The sequence below is a fragment of the Sturnus vulgaris genome, chromosome 2, assembly GCF_052056855.1.
Source record: "Sturnus vulgaris isolate bStuVul1 chromosome 2, bStuVul1.hap1, whole genome shotgun sequence".
NCBI lineage: Eukaryota > Metazoa > Chordata > Aves > Passeriformes > Sturnidae > Sturnus > Sturnus vulgaris.
Window position 1 is genome coordinate 49,863,497 of NC_142244.1, and position 20,779 is coordinate 49,884,275.

The 20,779-nt window shown below is 41.2% G+C and overlaps 1 protein-coding gene across 2 annotated transcripts in view; it reads right to left on the reverse strand.

Moving 5' to 3' along the window:
• Nucleotides 1-20,779, reverse strand: part of ATP8A2 (ATPase phospholipid transporting 8A2) — a 310,559-nt gene that overhangs the window by 74,428 nt on the left and 215,352 nt on the right. For both annotated transcript variants that reach the window (XM_014879642.2, XM_088159506.1), the window contains exon 33: nt 17,762-17,869. In XM_014879642.2, the coding sequence (XP_014735128.2) occupies nt 17,762-17,869 (108 nt within the window). The remainder of the gene's footprint in view (nt 1-17,761; nt 17,870-20,779) is intronic.

Genomic DNA, 20,779 nt, shown 5'->3' on the forward strand with positions numbered 1-20,779 from the left:
GAAATCAATAACATGGAATAAAAGAAAGTCATGGGCTACAAAAGAACTTGGGACACAGAAAACAATGTGTTGGGGCAGAACTGCTGGAAAAAAGCAAAAGACAATAATGCTGGATATGGCAAGAAAGGATAGAGGGCGGCTATATCAGATCTTGATTTCACCTTCCTTAAATATCTTTAATGAAGTGGAAAGGAATACATGGAAATCAACACTGACAAATGGATAGACAACAGATGGATGGGAAAATTACAAAACTGGAGCAGTAGTTCAAGGCTGGGAAATGGCACAGCCAGGTTAAGAAAAATGACCTTGAACTAGCACAGGTGAAGTTCCTAAGAGTATTATACAGCTAAAGTACAGTAATTCAATACTGTCATTAAAATGTTATGTATATACTACTTAAAAAGAAATATTATTCATTACATGGGTTTCTTTTTCACCACCTGATTACTGGTATACATCCCCCTCTAATTCCCCCCTCCATCTCCCCCGTTCTTGTCTATTTACTCAGTTCCTACTATCAAAAAATCCAATAAATCTTTATTGAGTTAGACTTATATATGAACATACCTCCTCTCCAAGGAACACATTTTAATAATTTAGATGGTGGCTCTGTACTGCATCATTTCTTTGACTTCAGGGGATGATATGGTAAGCTAGAAAGCTAATTTAGACAGGCTTAAAAATTACCACATTTCCACCATTATCCTATATTCTAGTATTCAGTCTGACACATTTGGTGTGTAAGAATGGTTATTGTATTCCACACCCCCACACCCCTCCCCAGAAGATTTCAAGGAATAGATCATCTTGGACACAGCACAGTAAGTAGCACTATCAAACATGACATATGTACCCAAGTAACGAAAAAAAAAATTGCACAGCAGTGCAAGCTATTGTTTGAAGGCAAATATGCAATGATAGTAGCAGTAATACTGTAAAGCACACATCAGTGTTAGAATTAAAGTCATATTGAAGACCACCCAAGCCTTACAGTGACACTGCTCAAGCCCACTACAAGACTGACTCCATAGGAAAGTTAACAGCTACTTGGGATCTTTTCATTGTAAGACTTCAACAATAGGAAATTTTGATTACTGCAAAAGGGGAAATCCCCAGCTTTCCAGTGAGGGGCACAGAAAGGCCACCACCTATTAGTCTATAAAATCACAGCAATAATTACTTCAACATACTAACCTTCCCATTCTCTCTGCCTTCTAGCCTTGGGCTCCAACAACAAAAGCCTCCACTTTCCTTAGTAGGTATGAAAACTATTCTTAATGGAATTAATTTGATTAAAAACATCCGTATCAAGCGTTTTAAATGGCATACATGACAACACTACCTGGTGGAAAGCATATATTGTCTCATGTCCAAAATAAGGATCGATGAATCTCCTCCTTCTCCCTTGTTATCAAATTCAGCTTCTTGCTTTATAACCTTAAGATAGGTTTCAAACCCATCACTGGATTACAGCTAAAAAACCTACTTAATCTGAAATACTGGTCAATATAGGGAGAAAGTTCCACATTTGAAAAAATATACACAGAGAAACCCTCTTCGGATATCCGGTCTAATAAATAAAAAAATCCCCAAAACAGGCAGACCATGGAGGCAGAACAGGAGGCTTACTGGGCTTTGGAATGCTAAATCCTAACTGCAGAGTGCAGCTGTGGCAAAGAAGTGCTCTGCATGTCACCATGATGACCAAAGCACATCAGTACAGCCACACTTGAGATTATCATATTGATTTTTTTCAGTTAAGGACAGCACTAGCTATTTTTTAATGTTTCATAGCTCAGTTCTGGCACAAAGTTTAAAACTTTCCAAACTCTTTAACAGATTACACAAATGGCCAGCAGTAGCTAAGCAGGGAGAAAGAACTCTAACTCAGTAATGTATTCTACTGTGATAAATTCTGTTTCAGCCAGACTGCGATTCCTGTCCTACTTAAGTCCCACCGGAAGAAAAAGAAAAAAGGAAGGAATCAAATATAAAGCAAAGAACTCGCTGAAATGACTCTTCAGGGCCTTCCCTGCAGTGTTAGCACTCAAAGCTATACCTGGGCTCCAGTAAGTTTTTAGCTACAGCAACAGTAATTAATTGAGGGCACTTTGGAAAATGCCCTTCAATCCCCTGCTGTGACTGCTGGATGGCTCACAAAATTTTTCCCTCAAGTCCTTTCTGCTCTTTTGAAGCCCTACTGGAAAATGCACTGCAGTGTCTGGGGCAAAGGAGCAGCTTCCACTGGATGGGGTGCTCCCGGAGGTGGCTCACTGAACAGGTGTGAGGGGCCCAGGGAGCGAGCAGGAAGCGGGGCTGTGGCTGCCAGCCCTGCACAGTGTGGGGGCCCTGCCAGGAGCCAGCCGGGGGGAGTCAAACTCGACCCTGCAAAAGCTGCTCCTCATCTGTCTCTGAGCAGCAAGAGAAAACAGTGCAAATCCAGGACATGAGAGACCCAAAGAGAAAATTTTACCTACAAACCAACGCAGGTGTATTAGTAGAAATTAAACTGCAAGTGCTATATGCATCCAAATGTACACAAAACTTGTGGTGCAAGGTGACCACCACGGTGACCTGAGATGATTGTGGCTGCACTCAGGCGTACCTATGTGGGGGATATACACCAGGGAGCTGGGCAGCAGTGGGTAAAGAAGAAGGAAGAAAACAAGCATGCCAGTGAGGCTGTGCTGTGTGCAGATTTTAAACACTGGATGCCTTTCTGTGTATCAGCAGAGAAGCCCACAAGAGGCAGAATACAAATCATAACTGATTTTATTCCAGCCAAAACTAGCAGCAAGCAAAGCCTTCCAGGGGACTTGGACATGTGTGTTCAGACTCACTGCACTGAAACTGATGAAAGAGTGTTCCTTATGCTGCTCTTGACAGGAGCAAATGATTAAAATTCAAGTTTCTCAAGAATGGCAAAGCCAGCCAGAGGCTACTGACCCAGAGGCAGCTATTGAAAGACAGCAGGTGTGAGCAGATCTTGCTGCTCTTCTATTGCTAAATCACACATTAGATAATGTTTGAAGCTAGCAGTGTCAAGGGTGAGCTGGGCTGAAAGGGGCAATAACAACACTGGATGTAAACAACAGCTTAAAATAGAGGGGAGCATAAAACAACATACTGTGTCTCAGCAGTTTGCCCTGAGTTTTGACCACTTCTTCCCCAGCAGATACCTTCCACAGTAAAAGAAGCAGATTTATGACAAGCTTATAATAACTGTCTGAAAGACCAGTAAACTTCTGCATGTTGCCACTTTCAACAAAATTAATGCCAATGTTATGTATGATGGGGTCTATCCTTGCTTGACTGTTGGGCTGCCTTTTTCCAGCTCCCTGTGTTTATGACCTCTATTTCCAAATGTCCATCAGTACTCTCCAAATTCAAAGGCACAAAATCTCTGCTCTGCTCACGGGTTCCCTTGAAGAGTAGTAAGAAAAACTTACAGTACCACTGTGTTGCATGTAGCTCTGCTTCTGGTACAGAGACACAGCTATTTAACAAAATAGGTGCCAGTTCAGAATCCGAATAATTAATCTGATTGTTTCTGACAGCTCCTGGATGCCTCCTGGCTTATCATCTGCCATACATAGGTGCATGTACTACAGAAAACGACAGTGGTAAAGTCACAGTACATAAATATTTCAAAGTGCTATTTAGGAAACATGATTTGAAAGTGCTATTGACAAATTTTGTTACATGACAAAAGTTACAATTAAATACATCAATACCTTTGTTTGCACTAATTTATCTAATGTGAAAAGCAAAGCAGCTATTCTAAAACCCAATGAACATTCAAATACTAAGCATTATTATTATTGCTAAGGTTAAGTTCTTTCATTTGCAGCTTTTGCTCTATAGTTCTGACCTTACTAGACTTCGTTTTCACACAAACTTCCTTGCCAGCACATTTTTAACAAAATTAAATGTTCTGATGTGCAAATATTTGAAGACAATGGAATCATGATTAAAAAAACACCTCTACCAGGAGCTGGTTTCCATTTGAAGAAAAAAATATTGGTTTTTTTATAGACCAATAAAGTAGCTATTAGATTTTAAGTATCTGGCAAAATGTAATCAATTAATAGTTACCTCTAATGCTGCCACTAAAACATTCATCTCAGTGCCTTTAAAACTGCTTTGGCTTTGGGTGACATTGTCATTTAGAATTCTAGATTTAAGGCCAGCAAAACCAAGTACTCTCCTTTGGTCACGGAATGTTCACATGGTTTGGTTCTTTTTTTCACTTTTAAATTTTTTTTTAAACGTAGCTGATATATCAAGCTCGTTTTCAAATCAGTTTCAGACAAATAGCAACTCCTACTACTTAAAAGAACAGAGCTGAAAAATCCACTGATCTGGAAATCCAGCATCACTTGTTAACTGTTGCAGAACCATCTCTCTCCCCACCCTGAGAGCTGCAGCACCCATTGAGGGATTTGTCCTCTGAATCTTTTGGTGGGGGAGCAGGAGGAGCGCACATTCTCGGACCACGTGAAGTGATGGGAATGCTCTTCCAGGCACTCCTGGGGATCCAGTATCAGGAAGAGCACCAAAGACTAAACTCCCTGGGACACAAGCCAGTTCACTTACTGTGGCCAGCACATCTGACTTTCAGTACATAGCACAAACAGCTACACTACCTGCAGACAATTGCTGGTGAATATCCAGACTCAGGTTACTCTGAAGACACCTAATGGTACAGCTACAGTTCTCCTGCTCCATTTTGAGGCTGAATATTTGGAACATGAATAATGCCATTAACCCAGGAGAATTAGGTAAGCCCCATGGTTTTCCAATGACTTAGTTTTTGTCTGCACTAATTTTACCTCCAAATCTGCATGTCTGAAACTCCACACTCTTCAAGTCTGCTTAAAGTGATTACGTCTTCTCAGTAAATCTTAGATTGTTCTTTCTTCTGGCTGCAGAGCTGTCTGCCTGCAATTTCTCAAAAGAGAGCCAGGATTTTATATCCATTGGCCCCTGCATTCCTGCCAAAGCCCTGCAGAAATGAGAGCTGCTGCAGCTGCCAGGGTTTATTTACACACATTCCTGCCTCAAATTGAATTAATGAGCATAATATAACTCAGGCAATGTCCTCCACAGCTCTTGTTTCTCTTTGCCCCTCTTGACATTTCTTTCTCTCACACAACCCCTCTTGTAGTCTGTCTTAAAGCAGTATCTAAAGTGATTCTGGGGTAAAAAAGTAATTGCAGACACATTCAGGCTGATAAACGTGTACATACCTGCTTATAGCCTAATTTATGGAAAGCCCAGGGTAACCTAAATGAGTATCCAGAAGGTTAAATTGAACTTATTTGCTCTCTTCACTCCAAGTTCATCAGTTTAGCAACAGACTTGAACATTTGATCACTCAAAGACCCAGCCGTGCAAAGAGCTCTGATGCAACAGATGAGAGCAGCTGATGTTACAACATATCTACAGTCGTTAATGTTCACACACTATATTTAGTAAGCCGTTTCTACAGGTGTCTCCAGCCCATTTCCGTCTTCAGAAATCTGAAATTCTGCACCCATGGCATAAGGGCTCCCACCATTAACAAGCCCTTTAGGCACTCTGTGGACACATCACTTACAGGAAGCTTTTGTTATGCTGTTAACCAGACCAAAGTGCTGTTTCCACTATGTTATGGCAGAGACAGCCCGAAGTGTTAGTCCAAACATTCACGTCCATGTGACCACTGAAGTCCATGTTCCTCTACATTACCACCCTGTATAGAATGTATCTCACACACTGTATGCAACATGTGAGGCTTGAAAGGCTTGGAGCAAAAGCCACTCTACTAGAAGAGTGTTAAGAGAAAATGAATAAAATCTTCAGTGATACATCCATTTGCTACATCAGTACTTAATGAGCAACATTCAGAAGAACATGGCTGTGGCTGGCAACAGACGGGGTCCACCTGTCTCATGGGGGAAAAGGATCTTTGCACAAGAATTAGCAGATGTCACTGAAAGAACTTCAAACTAGATCTGAAGGGTGAAAGGGGTAAAACCAGGCTCACCAGATATAAGCCTGGGGGTGGCATTTCATAAGGGATGGTGTGCTGGTGAGATTCTTTGGTCTGATGTCTCAGCGGAGGTAGAGGAGGAAGATCCATGCAGCAGCAAAGATGCAAGGCTTACTGATGTGTTAGAAACCATGGAAGCTCCTGAGCATAGTCAGGCAGAATTAGGGCTTTTCCTGAAAAAATGGCAGGATCATTAGCCCAACCAAAGTGGATTTATTCCAATGCCCATGGTAAGGGCAACAAAGGAGCTGGAAACCCCTGCATAGGAGGAAAGGTAATGATGCATTAATGGGAATATGGTGGGGTGATTCACACAACTGGAGTGCTGCAATGGGTAGAACTTCTTCAGCTGGAATGGGCAAGGAAGGACAGCTGGTGAAGTAACCTTGTAGGGAGCCTTATAAATATCTAGAGGTTGATGACAGTGATGACAGGGTTGAGGGTTTATGTGTAAGAATCAGGGGAAAGGTCAACAAGCCATATACCCTGGTTGGAGTCTATTACAGAGCACACAACCAACACAAAATACTCCATAAGCAGCTGGGAGAAGTTTCATGATCACTGGCCTTGTGCTTGTGGGAGAGTTCAACTCACCAGATGTCTGCTGGAAATACAATACAGAGGAGAGGAGTCTAGGTGATCCATTTAGTGGAAGAAGGAAAGGATGTGGATCTTGTCTACTTGGACTTCAGTAAAGACTTTGACATGAATTGCCACACCATTCTCCTGGAGAAATGTACTGCTCACAGTTTGGATGGTTGCACTATTCCCTGGGTAAAAATCTGGCTGGATGGCTAGGCCAACAAAGTGGTGGGGAATGGAGTTAAATCCACTGGTGGCTGGTCATCAGTTGCATCCCCTGAGGCTCAGTACTGGGGCCAATCACGTTTAATATCTTTTCAATTATCTGGATGAGGGGATCAAGTGCAGATGACACCAAGCTGAGTGGGAATGTTGATCAGCTGGAAGGCAGGAAGATGCTACAGAGGGACCTGGACAACATTGGTCCATGGGCTGAGGCCAATTGTATGAGGCCATGGGAAGTGTCTGGAAAGCTGTCCAGCAGAAAAGGACCTGGGGCTGCAGGCAGAGAGCAGCTGAGCATGATCCAGGGTGTGCCCAGGTGGCCAAGAAGGCCAATGGCATCCTGGCCTGGCTCAGCAATGGTGTGGCCAGCAGGAGCAGGGCAGTGACCGTCCCCCTGTACTGGGCACTGCTGAGGCCACAGCTCCAATCCTGTGTTCAGTTCTGGGCCCCTCCCTGCAAGAAAGACATGGAGGGGCTGGAGCGTGTCCAGAGAAGGGAACGGAGCTGGGGAAGGGTCTGGAGCACAAGTGCTGTGAGGAGCAGCTGAGGGAGCTGGGGGGAGTTAGCCTACAGAAAAGAGAACCATAATGCTCTCTACAGCTGCCTGAAATGAGATTGTAGCCGGGTGGGGGGTCAGTCTCACCCCAGATAAAAAGTGGTAAACACAAGAGGAAATGGCCTCAAATTGTGCTAAGGGAGGTTTACATTGGATATTAGAACAAGTCTTTTCACTGAAAGGATTGCCAGCCATTGGAACAGGCTAGCCAGAGAAGTGGTGGAGTCACCATGCTTGAAGGCATTTAAAAGACATGCAGATGTGCACTTGGGGACACTTGGAAGTGCTGGGTTAATGGTTGGACTCGACAATCTTAGAGGTCTTTCCCAACCTTCATGGTTTTGTGATTATATTAAAGCTTGACAGCAGCAAAGAACTGGGGGAGGGTGTGTGCACAACTTCCAATGTCTTTCAAAAACTGAAATTTTGAACAATCAAGCAGAAGCCTGCTCTATCTGCAATTCACACAGATTGCAAATTTTGGTAACATTTGGACTAAACAGAAAATGGAATGTCCTGAATTCCCTAACTAAAAGACACTATGCCCAATTGCAAGCCTGATCATAATGCTGTGCTTCTGCATACAGACCATTTATATAAGGAAAATCAGGTACTTGGTGTTCTATGCCACAAAGAAGAGTCCATGAAAAGAACTGATTGTATTAAGAAAAATAAGGGCAGGATGTCTGGAAAGAGGAAGGTGAAAATGTTAGCTGCAGGAAAGATCCTGGAAGTGGCAGAAGATCCTAGAGAACAGGGACTTAGATAAACATGAATGCTGTGTAAGGTAATGGCCAGAGACTTTCACCAGTAAGACCTGCAGGTGGCCAACACTGACAGTAGTGGCACAGCAGGAACCAACCCAGCTTTCCAGGCTAGCAGTGACCTCCCTGCAGGGATGAGAAATTGAGACTAGGGAACATAATGCTGTAGGAGGAGAATTCGAATTAGAATGATTAAATAGAGTAGAAGCTTTAACCTCTCTGGTCCTGAAATAAACCACAGTATTCAGGTCCACTAGAGGCTGTCATTTACTTTGTCTTGCCTGTGACATCACTCAGTTAAACTTGAGTTCAACTGCTTTTCACATCCGTTCTGAATGAACAGTAATGCTGAGACCCAACAGCTAAATGAGATTTTGCCTAGTCCCAAATAATAGCACTTTGTATAGGTACCTCATTGACAGAGCCTTATTTTCAGTTGTTCTGCTCCCCACCAGATACCTGTCTGGTTATTGCATATACTCACTTCTCTGTCCTTTATGTTTTAAAATTTCTTGTTATGTTGATATCCAATTTTACAGAAGCACAATAAAAGTCAGCTGTGTAACATTATCAAAAAAATTCCTCTGATTTCTGTTTCAGAGTGGACAAACTTCACTTGAATTGGGAAAGACTTTCCCTGAATGCAGCTTCTGTTGATGCAAAGCAAAAAAGTAATTACTTTTCATGCTTCTCTGAAATAGAAATAGCCTAAAAATATCCCTTTTGGTGTATCTTTCTTATGAATTCTTTCAGAAGTCAACAACAAGATTATTCTATATCTGAAAATAAAATGCCTGACACTGGTGGTTCTACTGCATGTACACGAACTGCTAGATAACATGCTGCTTAGATAGATACTGGAACCAGAGTACTAATGATGAAGTGCCAAAAGAAAACCCTTTAGATATTTATTAGAACAGATGCCAACTCCAAAGCATTGCACACAAGAGATCCTTGCAAAGGTGACAGCCATTTTTTGTAAAGCACAAAATGATACCTGGACAACCATAGCATCTTCTCTTTGAGCCACTCACATATTTTGTACACCCATGCAGTGGCAAGCAATGAATTGAGTATGGTGTGGAAACTCTCATTCCCTCAGCCTGTCCTTTGCTCAGTACTGGGTGCAGCTCACAGCCTATTACAGGAGCTGATGGCTGGTAGGTGTTTGTCCTTTTCCTTCTCATAAATCTTCCAACATGAGATACAAACCACTTCAATCCAAATGAGAATGAGATGATGAAAGCAAGTTTGCATATAATACTGTTCTAGCTGATTTCTTTTGAAAGGAACTGCCAGCTCCCAGATACAGGGTAAGAAGTGGTAAATAGTAATTGCAGAGAAATGCTGTTTGACACCTTGCATTTGGGATAATTTATTGAAAACAAAAAAGCCATGTTGGGTCTAACTTTTATTCTACATTTCAGCCACTGCACTGAATCCTTCCTTCTCACCCAGCATCCACCATAAAGCACTCCATGGTACAGAGAAAAAATGTTTATACTTGCTCATCCTCTGGTGTGTGTGACAACACTACTGTCCAAGGTTTCTCTGCACTGGCTGCTGACTCTACCATAAGCATGCAACTGCCTTCAGCCATATCCTAGAAAGGGGAGATGCACCCAGAGCTGCAAGATATAGCTCTGCAAGTGCTCAGCAAAAGGCTGCAGCTCCTAATAGGGAAAGAAACTGGTTTTCCAGCATCAGCCTACTGAGATGTTAAAACCATTGCTGAGTTTTATGCTACAGAGACCAGTCGTGGCACATGTAAACATAACTGACCCCTTCACACTTGAGGCATTTTATTATGGACAGCACCTGTATTATTCTGTCCTCTTCTCCTATCAATCCTATTGAATCCAAAGAAAACACAGCTCTCTGGAGACACTCTCCTTCCTATACCTTCTGACAAGAGTACTGGTAAAAAAACACCAGCTCAAGTGCTGCAAACACCCAAATGAGAAATTAGACTCTACAAGCCAAATGGGTGCAGTTTGACTTCCTGCACAGACTCAAAAACCCCAAAGGCACTCTCCGGAGTGGCTGCATTCAATTGCTTTTTGCCTGCCACATCCACCAATAGAGAAGTAGCCCAAGATACCATCATTGCTGTCAGCTCTTGAGCTAACAGGAAAGCCAGGGGTTCCAGGCTGTTCTGGCTGACCCACACCACCAGCCAGGGCACTTAGAAGGGCTGTAATCCTTCCAGCCTCACTACTCCTGAAGCCTGTGTACCTATGCTTGCCTTAGAACAATATAAGAGAGATCATTTCTACTCCTCCGGGCTTTTTGGATCAAATTCTGACATAATACAATTGGGGGGAAAAAATGATCTCATGAAACATATACTTTAGGGAGGAAAGGGAATAAAGGTATGTTTCAAATTGATCTGGAAATATTTTCCCATGTGAAATAGTTATGCATGTCTCTTACCAAAATGAAATCCACTAGTGAAGGAAAGAAAGAGTGGCATGGAACACAAACTCAGCTAAACAAACGAAAAATCTTCCACAAACAAAACCCCTTCATAATATGTAAATTCAAATAAAAACATAACATGACCTTTCTGTCCCCAAGGAATGAAGTTAAAAACAACATCCCAAACAACCCCCAAATATCTGCTATCTGGGCTTCCCTGCATTCATCAGAAAACAAAGTGACTTAAGGGTGGCCAAAGCAAGCCATAAAACCACTAATTCCAACTCACAGACAGTCACCTCCTGCCCTCTGGAATAGATCCCATCTGCTGCTCCTCTTACTTTGTAAAGGAGTCACAGTTTCATTGCTATGAGTTTAAATGCTCTTTTAAAAAACATCTTCTGTACACAATTACCCTGTCACCTTCCCTTGTTTCTGTCCTATCGATTATGGGAATGGCAGGATGCCGGTCTGCATTCACATCCTCTCTGCCATGGCCCTCCTCATCGTGCCAGATTGTTTAGGCAACAACACCATGAAGGAATGGGATATTGCTTGATGCCCTCACAGCAGCTGGAACACATCTTGTTCACACACCTGCAAGCTGGCAGAGCAGTGCTCAGCAGTGTTGAGGCAGACCTACACCTCCTGGCTACCAAGCCTCTCGTGCTGCCCCCAGCCCAGCCAGCACAGGACACTGCTGACCTACAAACTTCATCTGCCAAAGATGCCACAGGGGCCAAGTGCTGCTTCATGAGAGGCAAAGAATCTGCTTGGCTGCTTTCCACTTAGCCAACAAATGAACAGCTTTTTCTTTTACTGAGATGCACACAAATCCTTGTCATACATGACAAACCCACACTGCAGAGCTGCTTGGTTTTCCTCCTTAAGTTTCTAATGCAGAACACAGCCTACATCAGGAATGCTCTGATCCAGTATGGCAAGTCATAAGTTCTTAGTTTGTCCTTGGTTGTCAACGGGGCTCAATACACAGACTTTTTTGTAGACATGAGTATTAGTACACATTGCCTCTGGTACAATACAGTAGCTGCTCTTGTGTATTTAAAAGCCAGCTGTTTCTAATTGAGAAAATACAGAATAGGATATCTTCCAAACATCTTTCCACGGATTTGCAACAAGGCTTTGCTACTTCTAAATATACGAATAAAGCTATTTGGGAAAATTTTGAGGAACATGAAACAATGCTGAACTCCAAATTGAGAAAAGATGCAACTTCTGAAGCATAGTCCATTACTACAGAACAATAATTCCATCCTGAGTGAAGGAGCTTGTTCCTGGACACTGCTCTTCCCCACTCTAAAGCCAGTAAATTGGGATAATGGGCCAATTACACAAAAGTGCAAATGCTCTGTATTTTTATTTTAGCTACTGAGCAGCATGTACACTTGTTAAGGCTACCTGATCTCCAAACTGACACTGCCCAGACAGTGTGGCTAGAGTCCCAGGTTACACCCCAACACTGAAGAAAAATCAGCTGATCACCTCTGCACCATCTGTACAACCTGTAGGTAACCATTCACAACCACTCCCTTTCCTACTGCTCCCCCATCTAACACACTCACCTGCTAGCCACAGTTCTTCTGCAGAGCAGGAACCAACAAGTGAAGGTAAGCACATGAAAACTTTGGAGAAGTTTGAAGCCTCGCTCTGCACTGCCAGTTCCCAAACGTGAATGAGTATTTATGCTTCTGGCTTAACACTATTTTCACATGGCTCTATATAGGAAATGCCAGCACAGTGCTGGGCACAGCTGCATATACAGTCCTGCTTTAAAGCCTTCGTAAAATATTTCCTAAGAATTTAACTCTGGGACATCTTTTAGAAATATTTAGAACAGTTTTGCTTCAAAGATGCCAAATAGGTAAAGGGGTATGTTTTGGGGGATTTGCCTGCAGAAAATAAGCATGCTTAATCTATTAGTTTCACATTCACGACTTATAAAAACATTCATTTATCTCCATTTTTTCATCTTTGTGGTATATGACATACTACAACACAATGCCAGAGATCTAGAAGTGAGAGATTAATTTCTGAAAGCCATGTGTAGCTCATAAAAACAACAAACTCACTCCTTCAACAGATGCTTAAAAATATATGCATGCTTCGTTAGTCTAATTTGTCTGCTCAGAGCCTAGTCCAAAACTGCAGAAAACGTTCCAAAACCACATCAAGTGCCACGGAGACCTCTGTGCATAACAATAAAAACAAACATGATCAGCAGGCATTAAGGACTTCAATCTGCAGGCGAAGTCTGATTTGCACATAACAGCTGGATGAAGCATTTTCACCAACCAAAACATTTACACCACAATGTAATGTGCAACTGATTGCAGACAAACAAACCACAATCAGAACAGCCAATTTTCTAACGTGCACCAAACTGTGGAAATATGAGAAGCCACAGAGAACAACAACTGAGACCTCTGGAAACCAATTCAAATGTAAAGAGTAAGACAAAAATATTCTGGAAAACACAAAAATATACATTAAGCTGTCAACTTTGCAGAGTGGATTTGGAAGGGCAGTAATATGAAACCTGTTTACTATATCTTGCCTCTAGGATTTTTGGGAGTTGTTTAGTGTTGTTTCCAAGTCTTGAAAACTATGACGTTTTCTCACATGCTTTGGTAAGAACTCAATCAGCAAGATTTCAGAGAGCTTCAGATCGAAGGTCAACTACAAAACTGACCATGCAACCTGAGTCCATCACACCCTTTACCTACATCACCTCCTTCCCTCAAAAGCCAACAATAGTGCAATGGTCAAGGCAAGCCCACCTTGTTAATGCCATACACACAGATGGATGGGAAGCTTTGCTAAAAGAAGCATAGATGCCTTCTTAACAAACCATTAAAACAAGCAAGTCCTGCTACTGTCACATTACATGGAATCAATCAGAGGGCTCCATTACTGGGATCTTTTTAAAAGCACCTTTAATCCAGATAAAGCACATGCGCAGCTTCTTTAAAAGTCTTCATAAGCAGACAAATAACCTAGCTAGAATCTGACAGTTTAACTGGAAATAAGTATCTTCTGTCAAGGATGTGCAGAGCACTAGGAAATACAAGCATGCCTGCAATTACAGCTATGAAAGTGGCTCTTACATGGAGCTGTTTCAGCTATGCTGGTGGTAAAATTATTTGGACTTTGATTCAAGAAGTCTTCTCTCAAATGCAGCTGTATAAAGCTAACTGGGAAGTGCAGCAGCCCCAGTATCAAAACCTCCAGCCATGAGGTTTTGATGAGATGAGCCTTCTAATGACATCCTAAGATCAAGATGATTGCTGAACCCCAGTTCTGCAACATGACCAGATACAGCACAAAGCAGAAGTCTTAAAAATTAGAAACACCAACCTGCACTTGAAAATAACCACAGCACATACCTCTCTCAAAACCATATTAAAACCCCTTTCCTTCAGGTAGAAACCATGAGACTGATACTCATCTTCCTAAAGATATTTCCTTAATGGTAACAACAACTAATGAGGAAGACACAAAACACAAGGTAAATAAACTGGAAGAATGAAGTCACAGCTAAGTCGTAGTTCTTTCCTCATCAACAAGCAGATGCTTCAGAGGAGTGGTAGGAATACTCCTTTTCCTACCAGTCTAAAATTTCCAGCCAACTAAAAATTTCAGCTCAAGCTGGGGAAAGAATATATCTGTTTTTCTTCATCTTAGATAATGTCTAGATCAAGACTCAAAGCATAATGACTTTCAAAGTATTCTCTGGTACACATACACATGCTTTCAGCTACAGGTATTTAGATATGTGTAAGGGTGGGAATTCCTGCACACAGACTTTAATTCCATACAGTATAATATTATTCCCATGAACCTAAAGTATGCTTCAGTTCCAATGAAGAAATCAATACAAGAAGAGAGCATTAGAAGTATATTTCCTACACCATATCTATGACTCATACAAGAAATAAGCACACTCAGTGTTCCCTTCAGGGCACCAAATCTCCATCCCCAGGCAAACAAACAAAATACCCAAAATTGCATGAGGGCAGGACTGTGGCTAATGTGCTCATCAACAAAATACCACCGGGTTATGAGCTACAAGCCCCATATAAGTTCAGGGACATGATAGTTAAACAGGAACTCACATCTTCAGAGTGGCACATTTCTGTACCACTTCAGTTAATGACTATCAAAGTAAGTAGCTCATTTAAAAAACACAAACATCTACTTGCTTTCAAAAATCTGTGGTGGTAAGTCATAACTACCCAAAAGGTGGGAAAGGATTCATATACTGTACAAAATACTGTCCTCTGGAAGTGACCATTCAAAAGCAATCAGTTTCCATTAGAGTATCTTGACTCCAAAGGCAAGACATAAAAAAGCACCAACTTTTCTCAGTGCCACTCTTCTCTGTAAATATAAAAAAAAAAATCACTTGAAAAAATACAAAAAATTCAGGAAAGTCAAGAGTGCTACCAGAGAGTTTTCTTGTTCCTACATTATTATTTCTGATACTATTACAGAGAAATTGTGTGTCTGAAAAGGTTCCGCCAAAGCAGACAGAGTTTGTTTCCAAAGTACCAGATGTCATACATACTACTGGAAAATTTTTATTAAGGACTATTGAGATTTTAATCACAGCTTTTTCTTAATATGTCACATGTATTCCTTTATTAATATTGTAGTGGAAACAGAAGAAATATGTTGACTCTGACAAGAGAGCATAAGTAAGTCACTTTCCTTTGCTCTCAAGGAAGAAAAATGGCATTATTTCCTGAGAATGCTCAAGATATTATGGGCAAGAGAAAGGAATACTTAATGCAAACAGTTTAACAAACACCAGCAGAAACAAAGTATCACTTAGTCATAAACCTGTAGGCTTCATGCCTATATTTGGTGAAACAACAAAATAAAATCTTTTGCACCTCCTGTGCCTTCTACTGATGGCACAAAGTCCTGGCTGGCACAAATACTAATGACTATTCCAGCTAAAGTCAGCTCCCTCCAAATGCTATTAGATTTACATAGTATGAGGATCTAAAATATCCTGGAGTTCAGTTTATTGGAAGATAAACACACTAGCAAGATCTGAAACAAGAACAAGGCTTTAAAGACACCTTGATTACTTATAAATGAACACAAGAATACAGCAAGGGTAAAGAAATTGCTTAAATCCAGGAAGCAGCAAGGCAACTCATTTTACTGACTAGAGCCTAGCACAGTCCCAGCTCATTTCACCATGAGCTGGTTTCATGACAGCCACCAATTACTCAAGAGACTTTGTGGGAGTTAATGCAAGTGGTAAATAAGCCCCCTTTACCTTGGGAGCTTTCCTTGATTTTACAAAAGGATAAAAGAGAATAAAAAAAGAAAAAACCCACTTTTGAACTGCTTCTCCTTCTCTCAAAAATACAAAAAAACTGGTAGAATGATATTGAACCTCTCTAGCACACACAAAGCCATAAAACAGCTTATTTCTGACTGCTTGCATTCAAAAATCATCTCTCTAGATTGATAATTACTGAGCCAGGTACACAGCTCCACAAGTACTGTATTGGATGCTCTGGCAGTCAAGGTAAATGTGTTCTCCATTTAATAAAAAAGGAGAAAAGATTATTTTCGTTTTGGCAAGATATTAGTACCACTTCTCAAGTCATAATGGCAGAAAATCAGAGCATAAAACCAAAGGTTAAATACAAACACTTTCTAAAAACATACACAAGAAAAACCAAAGCCTCATTAATATGAAGATTTTGTTCCAAGACCAGTGGTTTTATATACTGCGGCAAATGCTGATGACCAACACAACATGAACTTTGCTTAAGTTGCAATAAAAATAAGAGTCACTTTTGGGAAAAAAAAAAAAAAAAAAAAAAAGGCAACAGCAAGCTAAAGCCCATAGTTTAGCCCCTTATGTGTAAAACAACATTTCACTATATTGTCTGCATTTTAGAAGGCTGACATATAAATGGCAGCACTAAAGTCTGCAGTGGAGAACAAGTCATTCTCAACTCTGCATGACAGTGAAGTCAAATTCCTGCCCAATATATGAAAATGTGAATTAGAGCTACTTATGCTGTATGTGCAAGATCACCACGAAATACCACCAGAGAACTGAGGCTTTGTCTATCAGTCACTTAACTTGCTCATCCCAGCCTGTCAGCTGTCAGTCTCAGCTGTAAAAAGCTGTCCATGAAAATGTATCACAGCCTCCATTATCCTAGGTGTTTTAAAACATAATAATAAAATATGTATTAAGCCAGAACAGCAATAAAAGCATGCCTGACTGCTCTTGTGGAATACAAACAAGAGAGTAATCTCAAAAATCTAACTGCCATCACTTGACTTCGTAATTATAATTTTCTAGTACACAAGGGTAGCAATCTAAGCATATAATTTCCTGAAATTATTAGATAGCTTTTCTTCTTTCTGTATTATAAACCACATCTTTGCATTGAAGTCTAAACTTACAACCTAGTACATTTTTCTGGTAAGTCTGAAAGCAGTTCTACCTCTACAAAATAACTTTTTATCATATAATTATTAAACCCTTGTTACAATTATTAATTGCAATCCCCCTATTTTAAATATGCACAAGACTCTTGAGTGATTTTGACAGGCTTGCGATTTGATCTTCTCACCAGGGGTTGAAATAATGACACTGAAGGAAAAGTTTTACCACCTGGAGCTCAGCTGACATGGAAGGAACAAATCCAGAATTCCTCCAGGACTATAATCAGTAATGTATCAGCTCTCCTTCTGCTTCTGACCATCTCATTCTATTCTCAAGGAAATGCTGTTTATTTAAAATGAATGACGGTAAAAAGCAACAATATGAAACAAAACGTATGGAACAAAAAGAAAAAAAAAACATGACAAAACGATACGATATTTTGTCAAACATACAAAATCTTGCCAGGATTAGACTTTAATAAAAGAGCCAGTCCCACTGCCATCACAGCAAACTGGGAATTGTCATAGTGTCCACACAGCATGTAATCACGGATGATGTCAGTTTGGGGGAGAGCTCTTCTCATGAGGAGACCAAGCTAAATGAATACGGGGATTAAGGAAAGGTTAAAATGAAATGCAAGCACTCTCACTAAGGTAGAAGCCCCCTGCCAGCAGTGTGTGGGTGCTGGGGAAGCGGGAGGCAGCAGGGCGCAGTGCTGGGCGTTGGGTGGTACTGACCTGCCCCAGCATGTCGGGCGCGATGGGGAACGTGGGCCAGATGGCCGAGTACACGCCGAAGAACACGAGCCACAGCAGCATGCTTCCCCAGACGGCCAGGTGACTGAACTGCCAAGGAACAGGGAGACAAGCAGAGTCAACACACGGCACTTCCTCCATTCCCCCAGCCCAGAAGTGTTTCCCTGTTCAGGTCTCTGTTGGTCTCACTCAGGCCTGTCTACTGCTCTTGGTTTTAGGCCAGCAGCACAGGTTGTTCAAACAGCATAAACCACTTCTCTTTAATCTTTGCCTCATCGCAGGACAGACAGATACTCTTCTCAGCCAATCTATCTTATTTGGAGCTCTACAAACTCGTCAGATTTTCCTTGGAACCATGATTTCTCTCATCTAGTTCCTGTATCCTGTCATGCACATGCCAGATTCAACACATAAATCAAGGCAGAAATTTTCAAAGGCGCAGGTTAAAGTTCACGTGGACAGATCCCTTATGGCGGTGTATACATACAAGCCATATACATCACTCACCTTCCTAGGAGGAAGATTCAGTGTTGTGTAATATACTATCACAATCAACATCTAGTGATCAACATGGCTTTTTTGTTTGTTTGTTTTAAAGGTATTCTAATTGATTTACAGATACACAATGCAGTTTTCATCTTTACTGGTTCTTTACTAATCTGCAGACTCACTACAAGAAAATAAAAGCAATATTAAATTACTAAGTGCATATCCAGCACAAACTTCTTCTCAGTTGCATTAAAGTAATTTTTCCTACACACCCAAACTGTTTTTCTGTTCAGGATGATTTAAGTTGTTTTACTTTTACACTGCAGTGGATGGAACCAGTAATTTCAGTTGTAACAAGCAACTGAGCTCATTATTGGCTCCAGCTTTTCTGGATGCCAACAACTCCTGTGGCTGATGACTTTGGCTCCAATTCAGAGGAGTACCTGCATAAATCTTAATTAGTAATTACATATGAGTTCAGGAACATGGGAATGAATTCACATAGCGGGTGCTGGTGGACACAGTGTGTTTGTTCAGCTCTCGGCTTTATACTTCCTAGTGGATGACTGTGTCTGTTGACTTTTTGAACAGTATGTCTGAGAACCAAAGAAGTGTCTGAGTATTATGTTCTGCTTGCTGTGAGATAAACACAGACTTCTGAAAGGAGGAGAAGATGGCTCCTAATCTGCAACTGCTGGACCTGCTCAGAAAGGACAGCTCAGGAACGACAGCTTTCTCCAGCACAGACAGTGAAAACAAACAAGGAGCCTGCAGCACCAGTGCAGACTGGCAGATAGCTGGGATCAACTAGAGGCTACCTTACAGTAGAAGCATTCATATGACAAAATGTCAGAGGCAGTGGAAAGAACACTCTTCTAGGCACTCTCGGAAAACCGGAATTTTGTTCAATCCTGAAAGTAGCTGGGCTAATAATAAGTAAGACAGGGAATAGGCCCCTTCCTGGAGAGACACCGGGCAGGAAGATTTGTTTTCAAACTTTGCTGTTTATTGTGTTTGACCCAGGAGATCTGACCTCAGTAAATAAGCAACTCCTCATTTAAAACAAATAAGCAAAAAAACAAACTAAGGAAAAAAACCCAGCCCCAAACTCCAATATAGAAAACTCCAAAATACCTACATACATGCTCAATTCAGTTTTAATGTGAAGACTAATAAGAAATGAAAGTCTTGGGGTTTTTTTAACTTGGAGGACAACAGGGATAAAACCCTTTCAGTCTACTTATTTTTCTGAAAACTGGGCAGAATTCACATCAAGATTCTGTCTACAAGTCCTGCCCTAGTGAGCAACTGCAGTGCTCAGCTCCCCAAAGATCAAGTACTGCAACGCTGCTGCAAGAACTCATCTTTAAGAGAAGTCAGCCCCATGCAATGGCAGAACAGCACCATCACTGCTTTCTGAAAAGGATGTGATACCTTCTTCTGAGGAAGGGCCACTGTCTTCCTCTCAGATAAGTGGACAGCAGGCTCAGGATAGCTTGGACTGGTGCTTCCCTAGCTCCTGGACTTTATGACTAAAACCAGTAAAAATAAAAGCAAGCAGAGAACCCAATCTCAGACGTAGCCTTATTTTGCAGGAAGTGTATTTATGCTAATGAAATGACATAATTTTTTTTTTTTTGTGTCACTCAGGTTTTTCTTTCCGTTCTGCTTCTAGGACAGTTTTCAAGTTTTGCAGATCTTCACCTTTCTCCAGCTGAGCAGACTTTGCTCATTTTATGCTGTCTTTACCTTTTTCTCATGGTTGTCACAGTAACCTCATTATCTCAGGCTTATATCTGCCCAAAATGCTTCTCTGCTTTTAAAAGAGCTTCTGTGTTCTGGAAGAGCCCTGCTTGCCATGCTTGAAAATGTTCCTTACACTCACCCCATCAACGTTTGCACTGTTGATTGTCCACTGATGACTGCATTTAATCCTGGAGATTTCATGTGCAAAACTAGAACTGAGCCCATCAGATGTGTTAAATGCATGAGAGAAAACAAGAAATCAAGGCTCTTGCATAAAAACTAGACAGAGCGTGTGGCTCTACCATGTGCCCTGCTTATCTGAAACAGTTCCTATAATGTGGTAAAGCAGTGATGAAAAAAGATGAGTGTGTTTGGGAAAACTGCAGTGTTCAGATAGGCAACACGTAACATGAAGCTACTCCACTCAACTTCAATGTGCGGATTTTATTGTAAATTATGTTACCACTCTTATCACAGTCTTTCCTTCCACTCTACCTACTGGATATACCAAGCTTCCAAACACTTTGACTGTGTTATTTATTTTAAAGCTTTCTGCTGAAACCAGCATGTTCTCCCCAGTGGCAGTGTCCCTCTCACTCTCTAGAACAAATTGCCTGTAACCAATCCACTTGATGATGGAGAAGAGGCTTAACTCAGTGTTGTAAATTTAATACTCTTCAAGTAACTTTAAGAGCCTGTGTGTTGATTCACTCACAGCTGAAACTATAACCAACATCAGATTTCAAGATGAGAGTCACTGTTCCA